The sequence below is a fragment of the Odontesthes bonariensis genome, chromosome 3, assembly GCF_027942865.1.
Source record: "Odontesthes bonariensis isolate fOdoBon6 chromosome 3, fOdoBon6.hap1, whole genome shotgun sequence".
NCBI classification, from domain to species: Eukaryota; Metazoa; Chordata; class Actinopteri; order Atheriniformes; family Atherinopsidae; genus Odontesthes; species Odontesthes bonariensis.
Window position 1 is genome coordinate 26,058,393 of NC_134508.1, and position 21,358 is coordinate 26,079,750.

General features: G+C 39.4%; 1 protein-coding gene across 3 annotated transcripts; it reads right to left on the bottom strand.

The window, feature by feature from the left end:
* Nucleotides 1–16,847: 16,847 nt before the first annotated feature.
* Nucleotides 16,848–21,225, bottom strand: hyal1 (hyaluronidase 1). 3 transcript variants are annotated; one of them, XM_075461285.1, is made up of 4 exons: nt 21,141–21,225; nt 19,899–20,809; nt 19,727–19,816; nt 16,848–18,884 (listed from the first exon to the last, which is right to left on the bottom strand). In XM_075461285.1, exons 2-4 carry the CDS (start codon nt 20,805–20,807, stop codon nt 18,558–18,560), a joined length of 1,326 nt encoding a protein of 441 aa, XP_075317400.1. In that variant the 5' UTR covers nt 20,808–20,809; nt 21,141–21,225; the 3' UTR covers nt 16,848–18,557. The 3 variants fall into 3 exon arrangements, with proteins under 3 accessions (XP_075317400.1, XP_075317401.1, XP_075317402.1); XM_075461286.1 differs by lacking the exon at nt 21,141–21,225 and adding an exon at nt 20,937–21,134; XM_075461287.1 differs by having other exon boundaries at nt 18,759–18,915.
* Between the last annotated feature and the right edge of the window lie 133 nt (nt 21,226–21,358).

Consider the following 21,358-nt stretch of genomic DNA (forward strand, 5'->3'; position numbering starts at 1 on the left):
GCTAAAATCTATTATGTCGAAGTGCAACAGAGAGAGAAGGATTAATAGATGTGAAATAAAAACTGCATGACAATAGAGCATTACAGTACAGTTGAGTATCAGTTTAGAAATTAGAGTGGAGATTGGGATTGGGCCACAGCAGGATTGGCTCCAAAGAACAAGGGGGTTTAGGCAAGATTTTCTTCAGGTGCCTTTCTTACTGTACTTTTTCTTTGTGGCTGGACTCCCGTAACACTTAAAATCAAGAAAGTGTCTTTCTTACCGGGCTATATGCAATCCATTTCTGGAAAAGACACAAAAATGTACCCCATTTATAGCCTCTGTTGGCAGCTACGGGTGGGTTTTAGCTGTGATATAAGGAAAAGATGCTCTGCTCACTGACCAGCTTTGTTTGTAACATCACGCCACCTGACATGTCAGTCGATTCTTACTTTGTCTGGAGACAAAAACTATAAAATAAAACTGTGGGCTTCACAAGTAAAGATTAAAAAGGTTTTCAAGTGTTCTGAAATGCTGATGGGCCCATGCTAGTTTCCTGTAGAAATCCATGGGCCCAACATTAGAGAAACATGCAGCTAAACGTGACAAACAACGACAATAGATTCCAATGTAAAACTAGACTCTTCAATGGTGTCATTTCAGCATGTGGCAGAGCAGCAGCTACACAAAAAGCTGTATCACTGCAGCTAATGATGCACATCAGATATATATAGCGGCAAAATTCAATCCAAAACATAGTTTGTAACTTCTGTGGTCCAAGATAAAACTGGGGAAAAGATGAGAAAAACAAGATAAGCATAGTTGATATATGATCTATTTGTTACATACTTTATTTTTCATTTAATTCATTTTTCTCTCACACTGAACTGTTCATTTCCTGTCAGCTAAATCATATCAGACACGAACAACAACGCTCACATATAACTTGTTTCTTTATAAAGAATCACGCTCAAATCATACAATTTTAATTACTAACTGATTGATCAGGAGATATTATGTTTCTTTATCTAAAAGCCAGCATGGTTACTTGCTTTGTTGAGTCAAGCTACAGTTCCAGCTTGACTTGGCCATTCAATTGGACCACCGTCTTTGTTCCAGTATAAATACACAGCAGTATTATAGAGTTATTGACTGAAGTACGTTAGATGCCTCAACACTGTGCACTGCATGAGAAAATGTTCAAGACATGCTTCTGCATCTATCTTTCTCTCTGAAGAATCGTCATTCATACAAATAGAGTCCAATTCAAGTTGTCTTTAGGTTATTTTAATAGTGATTTTTGTCAGATGGCACAGCGGTTATAAAATTAGTATTGATTAGAGCAGAGGCACAGTCTGAAAAATGCTTAACCATGAGTTGACATGTAAATTTCATGGGCTAATCTTAAATTACAGTTTCCGAAGTGTTAGCTGTCTGACAAAGAAAACAAAAAAAATCTGTGAATGAGAGCAGCTTTATTCAGAACTTGAATTAATAAACATTTGCACTTCACAGTTTTTACTGTTTTTCTACAGTTTAGTTAGCAAAAATCCTCATACAGTATGATGATAGTCCTGGCCTCTTGTCATCCTCACATGCACACTTTTCTATGGGGTTATATGGGGATGGGAATGTCTGGCTAATAAAGAAATAAGCTAACGGGTCGAAATAAGCCACATCTGTTAGTCTACTTTCGGCTAAAATACCCCTGAACAAAACTGGCTGATATTCACCTGTTGATTGCTAAAGAATATCCACATTAATGCCTCATTTGCATGGCATGTATCATACCCTAGTCCTAACTTTTGTATCCCAACACAAACATACCTTAATCCCAACCCCTATTCTCTGCCTTATTTTCTTGATTTCAGCAGAGTTGAAGGACATTGGCTGCAGCATTAGACATGCGGGTCCCCTGCTGGGTCAGAGAGATGCTCACAGGATGCATCCATTTTAGAAGGGGGCTGGTTTTGGGTCAGTCTCTTAGTGATGTTTGTATGCCCTGACTAACTGGGACGCAATTCTTTTTAAACAATCTTTTTATGGTCAGTTGTGCCGAAGCTTTACATGCACAGCCATGTTAGTGTTTGAAAGTATGTTGGAGAGGTGTGGATAACTAGTTTTTCTGCAAAGTCTCTTCTCAGAGCAAGTACCCATGTTGTTGTGAGGTTACAAATATTTGGGCTGCACATAATCAGCTGAGAGGGACCTGGTGGAGCCTCATAGACTGGTGTTAAATTTACCGCACACTGACCCCACATAGGAGTGGATGCAGAAACTGTGACTTGCTTTCCAGTGTGTAACTTTTACATTTACTGTGTTACTTTAGTTTATTTTTTTACCGTTGTTTTTCTTTTGCTTCATCTTTAGACTGGATTATGCATTTTGTTTGCTCCTAGCCTCTGGTTCGCCTTGATGTCCTCATTCTCATGTAGGCCTGAGTTTAAGGCTTCTATTTGAACTTTAACCTGTCTATGCTGCTCATCGTGTGGGTCATCTTCTCCTTGAATCATCACACAAAAAAGAAATACCATATTATCAAAGTTTAAAATAGCTGAGGTTTGAAACCCTCCAAAAAAGTTTTCCTGCAGACATTTCACAAGAAGTTAAAAGTTGGGTTCAATATTCTGAATTTGTCCAATCTATTTAATAACATTTTGAATCTAACTTGCTCTCTCAGGAAATGATCTTCTCTTTGTTCTCTGTGCAAGAATAAAAGCTGTATTTGATTAACTTGATAGTGAGAAAAAGAATAATGAGAATTGAGTAATTCTACTTGGTAAGAAGAATTTAGGTCAAATAAAAAAGAAATAAAATCAAACACATTGAACCCTCGTGCTGATTGTACAAGTTGAAAATTCAAGAGTGCACTCCTGTTTTAATGAAATTTTTCTTCTAGATTTTGCAGACAGGCAGGCCACACACAGTTTAGATGTTTTTAAACTGTGGTTGACAGGTCTGCATGGCACCAAATCTTTATGTTTGGCCATGGAGTTCCAAGTCAAGATATCCAATTCCCCATTTCCATAATGTCAGTTTTTAACTGAACAACGTGAAGTCAATGCAGCTGTCTCTCACAATATTGAACAACAAACTTGTAGACAATAAACACTAGATTTTATGATCGTTTATGCACAAAACAAAAAGTACCATATGTACAGCTTCATTAGGACCACACAGACATGTAGATACAGATGTGTAGAACTATGCAGCAACAGTTTCAGAGCAGGCAGCAAGATGGAAACTGAGGGGTGGGGGGAACAAAAGCTGGGTTCAGAAGAGAGAGCGGCAAAGAAATTAGAGAGGCCTGCCAGGTGAATCTGAAGGTTGTAATGGACGACTTTGCACAGCAGTAAGCCAAACAAGAGCAGCTGTAATGTACGTTGAACTTTTCTTTTGGCCTTGGTGCAGAAAACGGTGCTTTCTTTCTATTTCTTTTTAAAATAGTACATCACTGCTTAAAATCTGAGTTATCAAAAGAATACAATGAAACTCTTTAAGAAGTAAAATGAAAAATAAAAATGCTAAAACAGTAAAAAAAAATCCCATTTTTTATATATACTTGAGTCCCACCACCATGCTTTTGTATCTCTCCATGTTAACTTTGCCATTTTATTTCTTTGAAGGCAAAGAAAATGGACAGATATATGATACGAATGCAAGCAATTAGAAAATAATAGGCAAAATAATGAATAAATGATGACAGAAATATAGGTATCTTACACCTTTCAAGTCTTTATTGTAAAACAAATGGGTTTTCCATTGTGGACCAACAAAGCGATTTAAAATGTGAATGACTTGCCCAGACGGCTTTTGACAGTCCCTCAAAAAACATCTGTCTCCTGTCAGTGACTCAGTTTAATGTCACAGACTTATCGAATCAATGGATTACTTGTTTAAGTACCTTCCCATTTTGTCGGCATAAAAAAATTCTGCATCTGTTTTCAAACACTGTCATTTTTTACAGTAAATATCAGGTTTCAAACACAAGGTGTGTGCTGCTATTCTAAGGTGAGAAATCCCATTATTCTTGCTTGACTGATTTTAACCTGTCAGGGAATAATTTCCCCATAATCAGGAAACAGAGATGGTTGCCAGATTGAAACATGAGGCTCTGTTGATAACATAAAATATCATTCAAGGAGGATTTCACCATAAATCAGAGGAGGATCCGAGGGCAAAACAATTCTCACCACATTCATTTGAAGTAGTTTAATTTTGATTTTGTGGCATGGTAGTTGCACTGTGGCGTGCCAGTGTCTACATAAACCTGTTATTCAGTTACTCGAGTGAATCTACAGCTACACCTACACAAGTGCTGCGCTGCCAGATGATTTTGGCTGAAGTTTGCTTATATTTCTCCCCGTTTAGGCAGATTTCCTACCATAAGCATAAACTATGACTCAAATCCATTCTGACTGGAAATCTTCACTAAAAAAAAAAAAATGCCAGACACAAGGTTTAATCAGTGGCGGTCCGACACTGATTTACGCCCCGGGCGAAACCCGGTGCTGGTGTCCCCAACCCCCCCTTAATTATTTTTTTATTACTTTTAATATTATTTTTATCATTTTCCAAATGGTCCTGTACAAAGTCGCCTAGACATATCCATACAGATGAGTCCATCTTTAAAGGGGCACTAGGTAGCATTTTCACCTAAAATTATAGCCTTCAGGAGTTTACCAATGGTTAAACAAGTCAATAGTAAGCGAATGAAGCCTGTCTCGCTCCCAACAGGGGTCTGTATGCTGAAAATCCCATATGTAACTTCTGAAGTGCCGTGATGCGCGAGAAGAGTCGTTTGTGTTTACGGCACTTAGCTAGGTACTGTATGCTAGTTGTAGTTGTAGGCTATGTGTTCGCTTGCGTTGAAGAGCCAACACCAAGCGTTTCATATTCTGCCTTTCACAGACTGAATATGAAACGTTCGATGTTGGCACTTCCCATCTTTGTGAAATTTCTCCAAGCGTGATCTTCCATAGTAATCTGCATTTTAGATCGCAAAGAGACAGGTTAGTCTGGCCCTTCTGATGATGGTGCTCTAATTCCTCCTGAGTTCGAGATGTAGCCTAGCTTCAGAAATACACGGACTGACCTGATTAGAATAAGAATAGCGTTTTGATCCGAACAAGAATTGTCATCTACACATGAAAATGGATTCATTTGTTCGGATTATAATTGTAATCGGAATAGTGTAGAGCTTGTCTGCGTTTATTGCGGCGTGTATGTTGGTAGTGCCTGCGCGCATCTGTCTAAGGCTACGTGCCCACGACAACGCTCTGAAGCATAAACGCAGATGTCCGTTTTTTTCCTCCACAATTTATCTGCGTTCTCACGAGCGCTTGGGGGTGGATATCTGTCTATCCATGGGAATAGGGAAAACGTATAAAACTCATAAAACTCGCAGTTTGCCGATGTAGTATGCACGCCCCGGACGTAGGTGGCAGTAGCAACAATACCTTTGGTATTGTTATATGAGTTATATTGTTATATATTAATAAATTTGAGAAATGCCTGTTTTGTGGCTACTTCCTCCGGGTCAGTTGGAAGAAAATGGCGAAGCGCGGCGGCAACAACAGTACGCCTTCAAACTTTGTTTGGACAGATGATGAGGTCCAGTTGCTCCTGAACATGACGCTGAACTACAAAGCCAGGAAGGCAGTGGATAATGTGGATTGGGAGAGTGTCCAAAATAAATATAGTGAGATATGGGAGTCGTTAATGGAGAACTACCCACTTAACGTGTGCAAAAAAACGCACTTCTGCGTTTTGAACTGTTCCTACGGCGACGAGAGGTTGGATCGTTTTCAAGATCTCCACTCTGGGGGGCGTTTGCGTTTTCTCCGTTTTGAACTCCTAAAAACGCCGTCGCCGTGTGCAAGATAGGCACATCTGTCGAAATGTTCTGCGTTTATCTGTCGTTACCGTTGTCGTGGGCACGTAGCCTGAGATATAACTTTTGTAAGTGTCTGCTAATACAAAGGAATCACTCCACGAATACACCATGATGAGGGAAGAATCCCATTCAAGATCAGCAACAGTCCATCTATCCATCCATCTATCCATCCATCATCTTCCGCTTGTCTGGGGATCGGGTCGCGAGGCAGCAGCCTGAGCAGACGTCCCTGTCCCCGGCCACTTCCTCCAGCAACAGTATTATAGCATATTATCTTGAGTTTTCTCTTTAGAAAATCTCTGATTATAGTATCTTACGTGGGCAGTCTACACTTGTGAATCAGATGACCTAACTGCACTGACTAAATAACACAACGAACGGCAGCATTCGCCACGATGTTTAGTTAGTGGATGTGTATAATACAAAGGTGGGCATTTTTACAACAGTGTAGAATTTCAGGTTGACCAGTAGAGATCGCTATACTGCCGCTAAACTACCTTGTATCCCTTTAAGGCCTTTTAGCTATTACAAGCCTGTTTCATGGTACATATTTTTTTTTTTAAATCTAGACGAAGGTAGAAAAATCTACAGTGATCGTTTAAGAAAAAGTGCAGTTTTCAGGCGTTCCTTCAGGAAAATCACCAGGAATGCTAAGGGGTTAAGGCAGTTAAAATACAATCAGGTGCTACCGTCTCCCCCCCCCCCCTCGCGATGCCGCCCCGGGCACCTGCCCGGTCGGCCCGTCTCTAGGACCGCCCCTGGGTTTAATGATGCCTCATGTGTTTTATTTTCGCTTTCTTGCTGCACCCAAAAGCAATAGACCACATGCAGTTTTTAGTGGCAACCTGCCATGAAGTGACAGCGATTTTGCAGAGAGATTCAGTAGCAAAAACTCAAACAGTTACCGGCTGCAACCAGCTGTTTTTAAGACAGAGTGCTGGTCAAGGGCAAACTGTCAACAGCAAGAGCTTCCCCTTTAAATGTCAGTTGTCTGGGAAACAGGTGCAGAAATGGAGGATTTGGATGGTGCCTGAGCAACACAGGAGCCACCATTTAGCAACGCCCAAGAACAACAGTGTGCCGAGCCAATGTCACCCCGTGGAGCCACTCTGCTCCACAGAAAGCTGCAATTCAAGCAAACTGGAAGTTACAAGAGCATGAAAAATAGCAGAGAGGCCACCTGATGGTATAATCTTTGTCCTCAGTATAATTCATGAAACATAAATGTGGAATAAATAAGACATGCAGAGACAAAGTGTTTGAAAAGAACAGTTCTTACAACTGACATTTCAGACTAGTTTTTAATATGGAAATTGTCCTGTGCTCAACCCTTTAATGTCCTGCTCAGATATTTGGTAGAGCACATTTTAATCTCTATATCTAATCAAATATTTGTGAGAGTGAACCTGACTGAGCCATCTCTACCTTTACCTGTATGTAGGCATTATGTTAAAAGTGATTTATGTTATCACACTGTGATTTGTTTAAAAGGAAGTGAGATCTAAAAGTTTTTGTATGAAAAATTATTATTATCCCAAGAAACTCAATAATACGGAAAAAAAACAAAAAATGCCTTTTTTTCTCAGTGAAAAGAACTGGAGATTTACGACCTCACCCTGAAATACTGACAGAAAGCAGGAACCTTAAAACACAACATCTCACTGCAGAAATTCTATTCACTACTGCCCCCTGCTGTGACCATAATTGCTGACCAAACGAGTCACCTACAGTGAACACTTTGACCAGAGATGATAGATATATATTAGTGCTATTCTGTCTAACATTTACCTGTGTGAGAAACTATCTTAATATCCAAAAGTAGCTCACTTGAAGATGCATGAGAACGGTCACAAGTTAAGTTTGCCAGTGTGATGTCTCCTTCACAACCAGCCCAACTCTAAATCAGTCATGACAATCATATTGTACAAATAAGTAAAAAAAAAGGATAAGAGCTTAAAGAAATGGAATACTGCTAAATGGCCCAATTATAAAGGTTACTCTGTATGTCTGGCCTCCTCAGAAGCAGCACGGGAAAAAAACTATTCATTGAAATATCTTAAGTAAAAGCAGTGCTTTAGTTCAAGAAAAGTCAAAGGAAAAAAAGTATTCAATTCCATGATTATGTTCAATTTGATTTTCTGTATCGTGAACTGCTGAATCCGAATCTTTTCAGCTACATGGCAATCTCAAAAAATGGACACTTTATCATTTCTATCAAACTGTCACTCTGATACAAACTGTAAGAAAAATGTTGGTAATGCTGTCTCATTCACAGCATGGCCACTTTAATAAAAGGGTATTAAAGGGATTTCTTATGCCACATATCTGCAGCATCAGTTACATGGACGATTGCAACAAGGGCGTAAATCTGAAAAAATAACCTTCTGATACAAGGGCAACACGGTGTAAAAATCCACAATATAGTGTTTTCTCAAACTGCTATGAAATGATTGAGATATGAGTTATGGCGAAAATCTACTCGTCTGGTGACCCTGTTGAGCACTGGTGACTCACCCGTTGGAAATCTTTTCTGATTCTCTAAACTGAGAGCTGGCTTACCTGTGTGCAGGTAGCACTGATTACACATTGGTACTTCACACGAACACACTTAAAAAGTCAGGACTATCCTTTTATAATCTCTCAACTGGGTTGTCATTGTAATCCCTACTGATTTAATCTGGAGATGGTAAAAATGTGATTAAAAAAATGTCTATTGCGAACATGACATCTTTTTATCAACACATCTGCAATTTCTTTTTCAAGGGTAAATTGTATTAATTAACAGTATCTCATCGATTTAGCACCATCACTTGGTCAAATTGTTTGGATTTTTTTCAAATATATTGCAGTCTCACACAGTTTTTTGAAAACAATTTGCGCGACATAATATCTTTGTTTCTGCTCTAGGACAACATTTTCTTGTGCGTGTGTAGATGGTCATGAAGATGATTACGTAAAGTATAACAGTCTCAAGGCATTTTGTGAAACTGTTGAAAAAACGAGTGCTTGCCAGGCTGGACAGAGTGCTGTGGTGGTGAAATCAGACACGACTGAAGTGCCAAGTTGTTTGCCCATCCATACATTATTTTGTACACCTAATTTTATTTGAATTCAATTTCAACTTTTTGTATTCACATGCTATTTAGTTTGCTGTTCTGTTTGCTTTAGACATACGAATCTAGGTGGCCAGCATTAAGAAAACACCACGGCTTGTACTACAGTAGATCCTTGCACAACATGCGTGTGCAGTGCAGCACATTTTACTATGACACCATACTGTTTATTATGATCTAACACCTGTTAAACCAAAGGCACCATCCTCCATCCACCATCCAAAATTGCTACACAGAGCCGTAACCGCTTCTTGGCCTTTGCATGAATTCAAAATACTACATTACATTTTATGTTTAAATGTGTGTGAGTGTGTGTGTGTCATCTAAATGAAAGGTAAACTTTTTTTTTTTTCAAATGCTCAGTAAACTTTACCTTTACTTTACACTTCTGGACTGCTTTTATTATCAGTGTGCCAAAGAAAAATACTTAAAATGGATGAACATATTCCCTCAGCTGCCTTTTTAAATGTAGCACGGTCTATGCAATGGAAATGTCCATTTATCTATCCAGGCTGACTTCAAGGACATCCTATGATCTCCGTGGTTTAAATAAAGTAGCTGGCATGGTCAGTTTCATAACTCATGACCTCTAGTGACAGATACACATGTCAGCACTTCCTCAAACAGATCTGCATTATATATTTTTACTACTGTCTTTTCGACTATCTGTCTTTTCTCTCAACAGCTTCTCCTTTATCCTTCTCTCATACCATTCAAAAACTAAAAAGAGCAGGTGAAACATGTCAAATAGATTTTTTTCCCCCCCATTTGGATACTTTATGTGTCACATTTTTTCACATCATACATCTTCTCCTCTCAAATGCAGAATGATCCGTCTATTCTCCAGCCACAGCTGATTAATTGGGGACATAGAGGTGCAGATACAGTGGGACAGATTGGATCCTTGAAACTCTGTCGCATGTCGTAGTACTGGTGTTGTTGAACTGTGGAGGCGAGATAGCCGTTAGGCATGATTTGGATGGAGACCTTTCAAATCCAATCGCATTCACGGTGGTCCCCGTCCCAGCTTGGCTACGCTCTCAGAGCAGATAACGTGCTCCAGTAAAGGTTACGACTCACCATGACATTTCTGTTGAGATCAAGCAAACCCTGATTCCTGTGGACTAATCTTGAATTCATGTAAGTGTATGTTTGTATCAGTGCTTACCTGATGTGTGAGCATGTGCACGGGCTCCACATTCGGTTGTTTATAATAAAAGTTTATGGATTAAAGAGAAACAGCTGGTGAATCAAAACAGTAAGAACAGACAGTTGATTGAGATAGTAAAACAGAAGTGATGAATCCCATTGAATCACATTTCATATATTTTAATGTCAGAAATCATCGAGGGAGCAGCAGAGCACTTTCTGAAGGCGTGAAAGGATTTTGTTTGTGAGCATCTAGAACAGAAAAGTGAAATTATCAATAAAGCTGATACTGACACTGATGAGGTTTTTCCCCGAGAGGCAGAACTGGATGTTTTTGAATGTACGGTGTTTTGATAAAACTAAACTATAATCAGAAAACACAACAAGAAAGATCATAAACAAGAGATAAAGGAATGTTAAGTTAAGTGCATTATTTTTCTAAAAGAGATTCTGTAAACTTGAGATAAACTTCATCAAAGCTAATTCAACTCTAACTGCAAGCCAAAGGAAATATCAAAGCTAAAGTGTTATTTCCTTTGAAGTGTAACCGCTTTGCTATGTTGCATAGCCAAGTTGGTGCCTTCAATTTGAATTGGGTAGTCATCGTTTCTGAGTTTCTAGGTCTTCTAAATACAAATGGCTGCCCTGTGCATAAAAAGTGGAGAAAGCTGTAGTATTCTACTGTTTATTTGCTCTTCTCCATATTTTGTCTCGTAAAATCATACATAATACTGTACAAACTGCATTTGTCCACAGATCGCTATGCTGCTTATTAGCACCAAATGCTTCAAAATGTGGATCAGCTACTATTGCTGATAAACGGACATGGGGCAACTTGGCTGGGACATCATTCTCAGTTCATCTCCAGCTTTCATATTAAATGTAATCCGTTACTACAAAAGGCGTGTGTAGTTTCAGGGAGATCCATGCCCTCAATCATAAATGCAAATGTGAGGCCTCAAAACAGTAGTTCACAAACCAATGGGTGATCCTACAGAGGCTATGACCATTTTTTATTTGCAGTCAATGTATAGGTTCTCAAATTACTTGTTTCTGTGCCTTCTATTAGCTCCCCTTCATTGCTATCAGTATTCAACACTGGGTAGCATTAGCTTAGAAATGGAATCAGCTTTGTCCATATAGGAAAATTATATATCAACTGTTGTCTGTCTTATTAAATCAATCAATCAATTAATGTGAGGGACAGTGAGGAAAGACCAGGATCAACATCAGTAGGGTATTCGATTCATGCAAAACATTAGTCAAACTGTTGCAACACATATAGTTAGACATTGAAGTTTAGCACTAGAAAGCCAAATATGGTCCATATTCTCTAACATAGTTTGTAGTTAAATAGCAATGTAAATAAGTAACCTAAATGCAACTGGATGCTGACTGCAGTTTGCTGTCCAATCCTCAGTCTCTATGCCAAGACATGTTTCCTATAGATGGTACATTTATTTTTCTATTCTGAGGGCGATGAAAGGTTAACGAGTATCACCTAAGAAAAACATTTTAATTAAGTATAACAAATACACTATACAGCCTCTTTGCAACATAAAAATGAAATAGGCAATAATTACAAATTCGGCCACAAAACAACAGTGAGCTTTATGACCCTACTTCTTCCTGCTTGTAAAACTCTGGCTTATTGCTCTTGACATTCAAACTTTGTCCAAAAAAATTACAAATCATTGTGGGTACTCCACATTAGATTGAATCTGGTATCCAATTAGCAGTTTCCTTGCTGACTTGACCAGGGTGACAATTCTTTGTGCCACGGCAGTCTCCACTCTCATAACAAAAGCATTTTTCTTCTGAGATCCACTTCATTACCCAGACTAATATGGAGCAAAATGTTTATTCAAATGAGCCAGGATCAAATCCTTTAAAATGAATGAGAAAATGCTGAAATGAATTATGCTTGAAGGGGGGGAGGAATTTTGAAATAATTAAACACTGAAATGGTATCAAAGTTGCAAAAAATGTTTATTCATTTCAGTTGTTTTCTCTTCATTTTGCTTTTATTGATCATCAATATTCATCCGTGTCCAAAGTCAGCAACGTGTATCCATGAAAAATAGAATAATTGGAAATTATCGGGATCAACATGACAGCAAAAGTCATTGTGAGCAACTGATTGGCTGTTGTTTTGAGGACAATGCACATTGGTGAGGTTTGATTGGAGAAAGACTTTCTTTTAGAGACTGATTAGACTGTGGCATTTTCCACCTGGATGGCTCTCAGGAATGCATAGTTAATGTGTGACTTTCGTAGGAGTCCCATTTGTAAAGGAAGTGTTTGAATGTGATTTTCCTGTTGCTCTTAAATTATGCTCTTTGAGCTCTGATGGGGGTTTGCAGGACGGGGCTGGGGTTGAGCGCAGTGCTGCCCATTGCACGATAAGCCACATGTGACAGTCTGTCAGGTCACCTCGCATCAGGAGGCATAGAGATGAAGAAGCAAATACTAAACAGTGATAATACACACACATGAATATAGGACACATCCAGCCATTAGATGCTCTATCTCGGGATGGGGACTGGTAGTGCTTCAGACAATTGATAAGCAGTGGAGAAGTTTAAGGGCTCCATCTCCAAAAAACAGGATGCTGAGACCTCTCAACTACTTAGCTTTTTTGCTTTTGCATTTCATGTCTCTGACGGTTGTGACTTGACGTACTTAAAAGGAGATGTGATAAGAAGTGATTCCCAGACCACTTTCCATCAGTTTTACCAACTAATCACTGACAATCAGCTGCTTTTACAAAACCAAGTAATTCCCTCTTACAAAAAAAGCTCTAAAAAAGCATTTGCTCTTTTTCTAGTGCATATACAAGATCTTGAGCTACTTTTTTACTTGTTATTACTAAAAGCTGAAATGTTTAACAGCTTTAGATAAAGCAAAAACTAGGGCTGTCAGCTGATTAGAATATTTGATCGGGATTAATCACATGATTGCCCAGAGCTGATTCATGATTAATCGCAAAACCAATTGCACTTTTAACTAAATGCACCGTAAAGGGATATTTTTCAGTACTCTTATCAACATAGGAGCACACAGTTATGGTTGCTTTATGCACACGCATATATTTATTCGTGCAACAATCCCAAACAAATAGTCTCGACTAGTACTGTCCAGTACATTCTTTAGCACTCTCAAACAAAATATCCAAATGTGCACAAATATGAAAGCTTATCATGGCTCTTTGTATTTTTTTCATTTTTTGCACCCCTCTGACATGAAGGAGAAATGATGGTGTTTTTAGAACCAGTCAACACACTTACATGGACAGTTAAGACAGTTATAGTCCCACTTTAGTTGACCCACTGACCTTGTCCCAATGTAAAAACACAGCAAAAGAACAATTTTATTTCCCAAAGTATGTCCCATGTTTGGATAGCTGTATCACATGAATAGTTGACCGGCCACTTGTCCTGGTGACAAACTCACCTTGTATAATCCAGCTGAAATTCATAAACATGTCTGCAGTGAAGCTGGTGACAGTTTATGCTGTGCTAAAGTCATCATGGCACTAACCCTGGCACAAAATGCTGTGCTCAGTTTCATTATGTAACAATTATGAGTGATACTATGTGCTTGTCTCCACTTTGTTTTGTTTTTTGGGCCAGACTTCTTGGTGATGGGGGAACTCTGCACTAAAAGATCCAGTAATTATTTAAAAGCATGTAGCAGAAAGAGTAACAGCTAGCCAGTTGAAAGTGATTTTCACAGAATAATAAAGCATTAAAACATAATTTGCCATTAAAAAGGAAAAAACAGAGAGAGAGGTACAATGCAGTGAAAGTTATTAATCAAAGTATCTCAATTCAATTAAGTCATATAATTAAATGCAGTGATGAAAAAAAGTCCTATGGTTTGATTTTAAAAGACGCAAGAGTTGACGCAGACGGGCAGTTGTCTGGAAGTTTGTTCCACATATATTCTACCTCTGAGGACAGAAAGCAAACCTGTTCCTGATGACCAAGATGTCTTGAAGAAGATACGAGTAGGTCTGAGATGTACTTTGGCCCCAAACCATAAAAGCTTTGTAAAACAAACTGTTGCATTTTAAAATCAACTCTTTGATCCACTTTCCTGTTCTTACTGAGGACTTGAGCAGCAGCGTTCTGAATCAGCTAGAACTGCCTGATCGATTTCCGAGGGAGACCAGTAAATACACTGTTACAGTAATCAAGTCTCCTGAAGATAAATTACTATTCCCTCTTTGATGTGTGAGGCATTAAAGAATCCCAAAGATCCTCAGTTGGCCTGTGGTACATCACGTCATTGTATGGACAATAACAGCATATTGATATATATGAACTTTCCACTGCAAATAGCACTACACCCCAGGATAGGTGTCACTATGCTAACTAGTTAGTATTGAGCATTTTCCGGTTGGACTATCACATCAGAGACCAAAACAATTAACAAACAATGTATTTGACAGCTATTTAGTACCATTTTGATCGGTGAATTGGACAGCATTCCAGTTCTGAACATTTGCTTTGTGCTTTTTACACAGATAAGATGCATGCTATTCCTTGTGGTTTTACTACGTAGCTTGAAATAACTAATAATTTATTAATTTTAACTTGTCAAAACTGAAATATTGATCCCCAAGTGTTTTGACTTTGCAAAAGGATGTTAAAGATATCTCAAATATAGATTCTTTCTTGTTGGCATAATATTAAGATCAGATTTTATTGTCATGCATACACATGAAATTTATCCTCTGCTTTTAACCTATCCAGGTTGGCACCTGGGAATAGAACCTGCCAACCTTCCGGATATTGGACGACCAACTCTAACCACTGAGCCACGGCCACCCTTAGATTCTTGATGTTTGTAACATTATTTTCAGATTACCAAACTCAGCTAATACACTGTAAAACAGCTGAAAAGGGCCCTCCTCTGTTTGACCCTGTGAATGAAAACAGCAGCACACTTAAAACAATATTATTCTTTCTCAATCTACAAGGTCACCAGGGCTCACTAGAGTTCAAGGTAAGAAATTATGTCCTCAAAGTTGAACACGAAGTGATCTACTCAGCCACTTTGGTACATACATGTGATGGAAAAACATCTAAATTGATGCTCAAATTGAGGAGAGGCTGTGTGTAGAGACCTCTAACTACTGATCTACAATTTGACTCAAAGAGACACTGAAGATGATCAAATGCGCAACAATTCATGGAGGGAAATTGCCCACCCAGTTTTGAAAATAAGTAAAAAGTGTCTGTATGTGTGGAAAACATTTTCCCAAAGATTAACATAATAGTATAACTGGAATTGAGGTCTTGTAATTTTGCTGACAGACACATTTTCAAGTCAAATAATGTTCATTTAACAGCCTGATCAAAGCATAACACTGCGGCTTCAATTACTTATTTGATATAAATCATGAAAACAAGTGCGCACCAGATCTTTAAGAAACCTGATCAGAGAGTCAACTCCTCTGAAGGACACAGAGACAGAGCATGACGAAACAGTTATTAAACCCAGAGCGAGCGAGACGATCTCTAGCCCGAGCAGCGGAGAAAAGGGGAGACGTGACCATGGAGGGGGTGACAGAGCGAGACACCAAATGAAGAAATGCAGAGATGAAGGGGCTTGAGAAGTAAAGGCCCTGCCAGAGCTGGCAGAGGCTGGACGGAAAGGAGATGACCATTCAGAGCAGATATACAGATCAAAACACCCTCTGAGACTGAGCACAGGTCATTTTCAAGTTCATGATAACATTTCAAAACTGTGTAAAAGGTGCAAAGCGTTAGGTTCTGAATTTAACTTTGGCGTCAACGTTGTTTGGTATGTATTTTTCATATTATCAATATAACAAATTTGAATAAAACAAGCTTTTCAAAAACAACATTGCATTATTAGGCTATAAAAATCCTCTGAATTTGGATATAAGGAGTGAGTATTAGGTTGAAAGCATGAAGAAAATTGCAATAATGATAAATTGACTGACAAGCAGTGTTGAATGTCCATGAAAGGGAGAGCAATTTTGTGTATTTTTCCTGTCATTATCAAGTAGCTACAGATAAACATTTGTCCCTGGACTCTGAGAATAAGTTGAGCAATTTGTCTTGTTCAGAAAACTGCTGCACAATAACAAATTTTCTTTTTTTTAAAGCGCCAGCTGCAGATGTGCTGCCACTGCTGTGAAAAAAAACTATCCATCTTGTCCTCATTTCCTCACAATTCAGCTGTTTATGATAAAGGGAGAGGTAAGAAACTGTGGGGCCTTGCGGGAGTCTGTTTTTTCAGTGTGCTTTGCCTCTAGGGACACACGAGGTAAATAACTATCGGTGACACAGGTTTGGAGCAGAGGTGGCCATCAGGTAAGACTGCATTGTACACGCTACTTCTAAATCAGTCAAGGTCACCCAGTGCTCCCTTTGGTTCTGTGAAATAGTGAATTCAGTTCATGATGGACACATGGCTGCTGTAAAGATTGGTATGCAAACTTATAATAGTCAGACATAATTAGTTATATGGCTTTTTCTCCACGTTTATTTGACTCCCTTTGTGATAACGAGCACCCAGTGCTGTGACCTTGATGTCTTTCGGCTAGTTAGCTGTCCCACAGCACCACCTACTGCTCATGCAAATACAAACAAGAAATTCAAAATGAAAGCCTCTGCGATGGAAGAGAAACCACAGCTGAACGTTACACACAAAAAAATTCCCAACAAACAAAGAAAGAGATATTAAGATAGCTTTATTTTTCAAAAACAACAACATAAAACATCTAAAAAAGAGATGATATTGATATTGATTGATATTACCAATGTTCTGTGCTCAAGCAAACCAATGTGCGTTTAGTCAATTATTTATGATATATTTTGGTTTTATGTAAATGTTTCTACGTATTGCTGTGAGCATATTGTTGTGCAATCACTGCTGATCTGAGCTGCTGCCTATCTGTGCAAAGACACCCACATAAAAGAGATTTGAGATCAGTACAAATTATCAATCAGCTCAATTTAAATGCCAAAACCTAATAGTGATAACTGGGAATAAGTGAAAACTGCTACTGTTTTAAAAATAAACTAAATTAAATGGTAATGAGTAAATGAATTAAAGTTGGAACTATAATCCCTCCTCTTCCGATTATTAGAACCAGGATCCATAACTATGCAATTATTGTCCAGCTGATAGACTCGAGATCTTCTTGTTTACTAAAATAAACAGTCGAAGGTTTAAAGTTTCCACATTACACTGTCTGAAGTTGCACATTGAGCCATTACATGGCTAGAAATTGCATCATGTGTTAAGCTTAGATTAAAGGAAAGAACAGAGCTGCTTTTCCCTTCAGCAGATCTGATACAAGTTCAACTCAAAGAAACAAACACAACACATGGCTTTAGATGTTAAAGCTGATTTCGAGTTAAATATACCTCAGATATAACACCAAAAATAATCATTTTCAAGTTCCGCATATTTGCTGCACCGAGTGGGAAACAACATGACTGCCTCCAGGTTTGCCTTGTTTTTCTTCCACAAACTTTTCACATTAAAACTTGTCTAATTCTGTGAGCTTCAATAAGGGCAACCTGGCTTCTTTAGTAATACTTTTGTAGGTAAACAACTCCCAAGTGAGAATGACTAAATAGACCAGCACAATGGTGAGTCCGTGACTCACAGGACCTTAAAAACCTGCCAAGTGGGAATGGTCTTTTTAAATTACTTACTAGCCGAAACTCCCCACCCAGTAAGCACTGAATTAGCCTTTGAGATGAGAAGTGAAACTTCTTCAAGAACGATGAAAAAGAAGAAGCCTAGTTGCTCTGATTCAAGCTGTTAGAGTTGCCATGATCTCAGTGACTGAGAATCTACACCTCAAACTCGTGTTGTTCACTTAAATGAAAAAAAATAACAGATGAACTAAAATGATACATAAGTTACATTTCCAAATATTTAATCAGATGATGAATAACAAAAGAAAAAAAAAAACATTCATAGTGTTGAGTTACTTTCTAGAGAATGGCAGTAAAGAAAATCTGAGCTCTTGTGATGTTTCCTCGTCAGAGATCAGTAAGTCCGAATTCCAATTTGCCTTTAATTTGTGCCTCTTTATATTTTGTCCTTTAACATTTAACATTCTTATTATGACACATTTACTGATAGGGCACAAATGAATCTGCAAGCACAACAAACTGATTTATTGGTGATTGGTGATTTATTTTAAAAAAAAATAAACTGCAACATCATGGCACATACTGTACAAATCACAAGAAAACTATAAAACAAACGCACGAATAAAACACATTTGGAAAAGATTTGGAAATTTCCATTCACAGGAGACCGCATGCAGCCATTTTCCCTACTTGCCAGTAAGCCAGTGACCAATTATGTCACAGATATGCCTCATTCAAAAGAAAATAAAGATACATTTATAAAGGAAGAAATTCTCATTTGTGAGTAGGCTTGGAGCAGTTCTCACCAGTCCACCCAGTGTAACACCTGCACCGAAACTCAGACTTCATTGACTGCTCCTGAGATGCCCCCACCTGTCCTACAACCCTGTAGTTCCTCCCGCCTCCTGGCTTCGTCTCGGGCACCACCCTCCATGCAGCAGGGTCCAGGTGGAGGTAGGCCTCGGACTTTAGGTTCCTCCTCTGGCACCGTCCCTGAGAGGAGCACATGATCTGACTGCAGAGAACAGCAGCCGACGTCACATTGACCAGGTAGGGACCCAGAGTCTCATCGATGTAGGATTTGACAGCCTCGCAAGTAGCCTGAAAGTAGGAAAGGAACAAGGAAAAAAAACTAAACAGGAAGAAGACGTGTCAAAGATCAATCAGTAATTAAGGTCCAATGGCATCAGGTGACACTATAACAAGAAAACTTCCCAGCAGGTGGGAGGTCATATGACTTCAGTGGTTTGATCAAAATAAATCTGTGTGTCACTGTTTCCTTTCTCCAGTAGTTGTTAGGGAATAAAACTGATGACAAATTTGCTATTACTGCTCCACAATTCTCCAAAAAACTGCTGAAAACACTATCGCATGACATGATTGATCATCACCATGAGCCCACGCTTTATTTTCACTCAGCCCAAACACACTGTCCTGCTGCCATAAACTCTTAATCTGCATCTGAAAATACCCCCTGACAACTTCCTCTTGTGAAACGTTTGCTTAAAACCACAGTCTGTACCCTGCTATGCAGAATATTACTGCCATTTTTTCCCACTATCAAAACATGCATTTGTGATTGTGGTATTTTTAATCTGCATCAACTAATGGGCTTAAGAGTGTAGGACACAAACACACATTAAAAGACCAGAACATTATGGAATACTTAAGCTCAAGTCTCTGAAATGCAGTAGTTATTCCAAACAAACCTAAAAAACTCTCAACAGCTAACGGTTAAGATAGCTCTCATTTTTTTCGAAGACCATTTTCTCAAAACAGGCAGCCTCCTGAAAAAGCTGAAAGTTATCCAAACACTCGCTTAAATAAAGCCAAAACCATAACACAATCTGAAAAATACATTTTCTGTGATGGTTCTCTGTATACAGACATAAAGGTCTCAACACTGCACACAATTAGACGCTACAGCAATGTTATTATCATACCTGAGATTTGGAATAGGCGTGGTCGCCCCAAAGCACCACCCCTGCAGATCCTAAGGCAGCACTCTCTCCAATAGTGTAGACCAGGTGCTTCTGCAGGACGAAAAGAGGAAAATATTCGCATCACATCAAGACAATCACAAGATGTTTCAGTTTTAAAAAAAATGCTTCTTGCCTGAGAGAGGAAATCCAGCGTGTAGGTGTAGACAATGCGAGCGTAGGGATACACGGGAAGTGCTGACGGGGTCACCTGAGCCGTGGCCCTCATGGCCTCCAGGATGCGGTGGTGAGCATAGAGGAGCACCTCTCTGCCGAGGCCTCGCAGCTCCAGGCTGAGGTAGATGTCAGGATACAGGGCAGAGGAGGCGTTCCACAGCCAGAACAGCTCGTCGTTCCTCATCAGCTCTAAAGCTGGACACTCCCCTGTGTAGTTTGTGCTTTTGACACTGTAGTAGTTGTAGCAGTTGGGGAAACCATAATACCCCCACAAGCCACTTGGTCTCATCTCCTGCCCAAGTGTCAAAGTTTGCTCCATGAATTTCCTTCCAGCTTTCTCAAACTCCACCTGTGCTGCGGCTTCTACCTGTGCAGGGCTCCAGTCTGGGTGCCTGGACCTCACCAGTGCTCTTGACCCTTCCCAGTACACCTGCTTACTGTCCCAGTTTCTCACCCATAAAGGTCTCCAACTCTCCCAATCAACCACAGCCAGGCCCTGGAAATCCCTGTCGGTGATGTACCTGCGGATGTCCTCACGGGCGGCTCTGAGGTGCTCATCGAGGCTGCTGTTCTGTGGCACTCCCCCATTAATAGCCGACCCCTGGACGGAGTACCTTGGATACAGACCAAGCTTGTCAGCATAGAAAATGGTGATATTTTCACCCATAAAGCTTTGGTTCTGGTTCTGGACTAAGCTGAAAGTCCCCAGGTCAATGTCCACGCCATACTGAGAGAGGCAGCTGGCAGTTGGGGCATTCCAGACAGAGAGGAAAGGCACCTGGGAGAAAGATGATGTTGCAATCTGCAGCCCAGAAACAAGGCTGATCAGACTGAGGAGCAGTAACGCCTCAGGGTGAAAGTACCACATCCCTGCATAGGACAGGAAAACAGTTACATCGAAAAACAACTATGTTGTGAAACTTTGAAATAACACTTTTTCTTTTTTTTTTTCCCTCCAATTGTGCATCAAGATCAAATTACAGGTTGATTTAATGACCTGCATTTAGCACCAAGAGTTTGGATTTCTGACCACACCCGTTGCTCTCTTCAACTCTTTCTGCTCTAGGGTTTTCCAGGCAAACACAACTGTCTATGGAGTAGCTCCACTGGACTGAACAGTCACCTATAATTGATATAGTGTGAAATGAACCTAAACAATTCAGAGAAAACTAAGAGCAAAGTCACACAAACACTGACTTACCTGGTTTATAAGTGGAGAGGGATTTTGGTTTTATATTGTTTTTTTTTTAAGGAACCAGAAGTCTCATGACTGAAACATGCAGGGAAAAGGGAAGTAACAAAAACCGAACCAATCCTACGTGTGCACAGCATTTCTAACAACCAATGAGAAGAGACATGTAAATCGTGTGCAGCAGATTTAAAGTCACAGGCAAGTTTAAACATATGCTATCCTCCTGC

Excerpts from the sequence above, each read along its gene's own strand:
- hyal1 (XM_075461285.1), bottom strand. The coding sequence starts at position 20,807 with ATGTGGTACTTTCACCCTGAGGCGTTACTGCTCCTCAGTCTGATCAGC. Across the intron at positions 19,817-19,898 it reads CGCTGGATTTCCTCTCTCAG|AAGCACCTGGTCTACACTAT; the intron begins GCAAGAAGCATT and ends TTCGTCCTGCAG. Across the intron at positions 18,885-19,726 it reads ACGCCTATTCCAAATCTCAG|GCTACTTGCGAGGCTGTCAA; the intron begins GTATGATAATAA and ends TCCTACTTTCAG.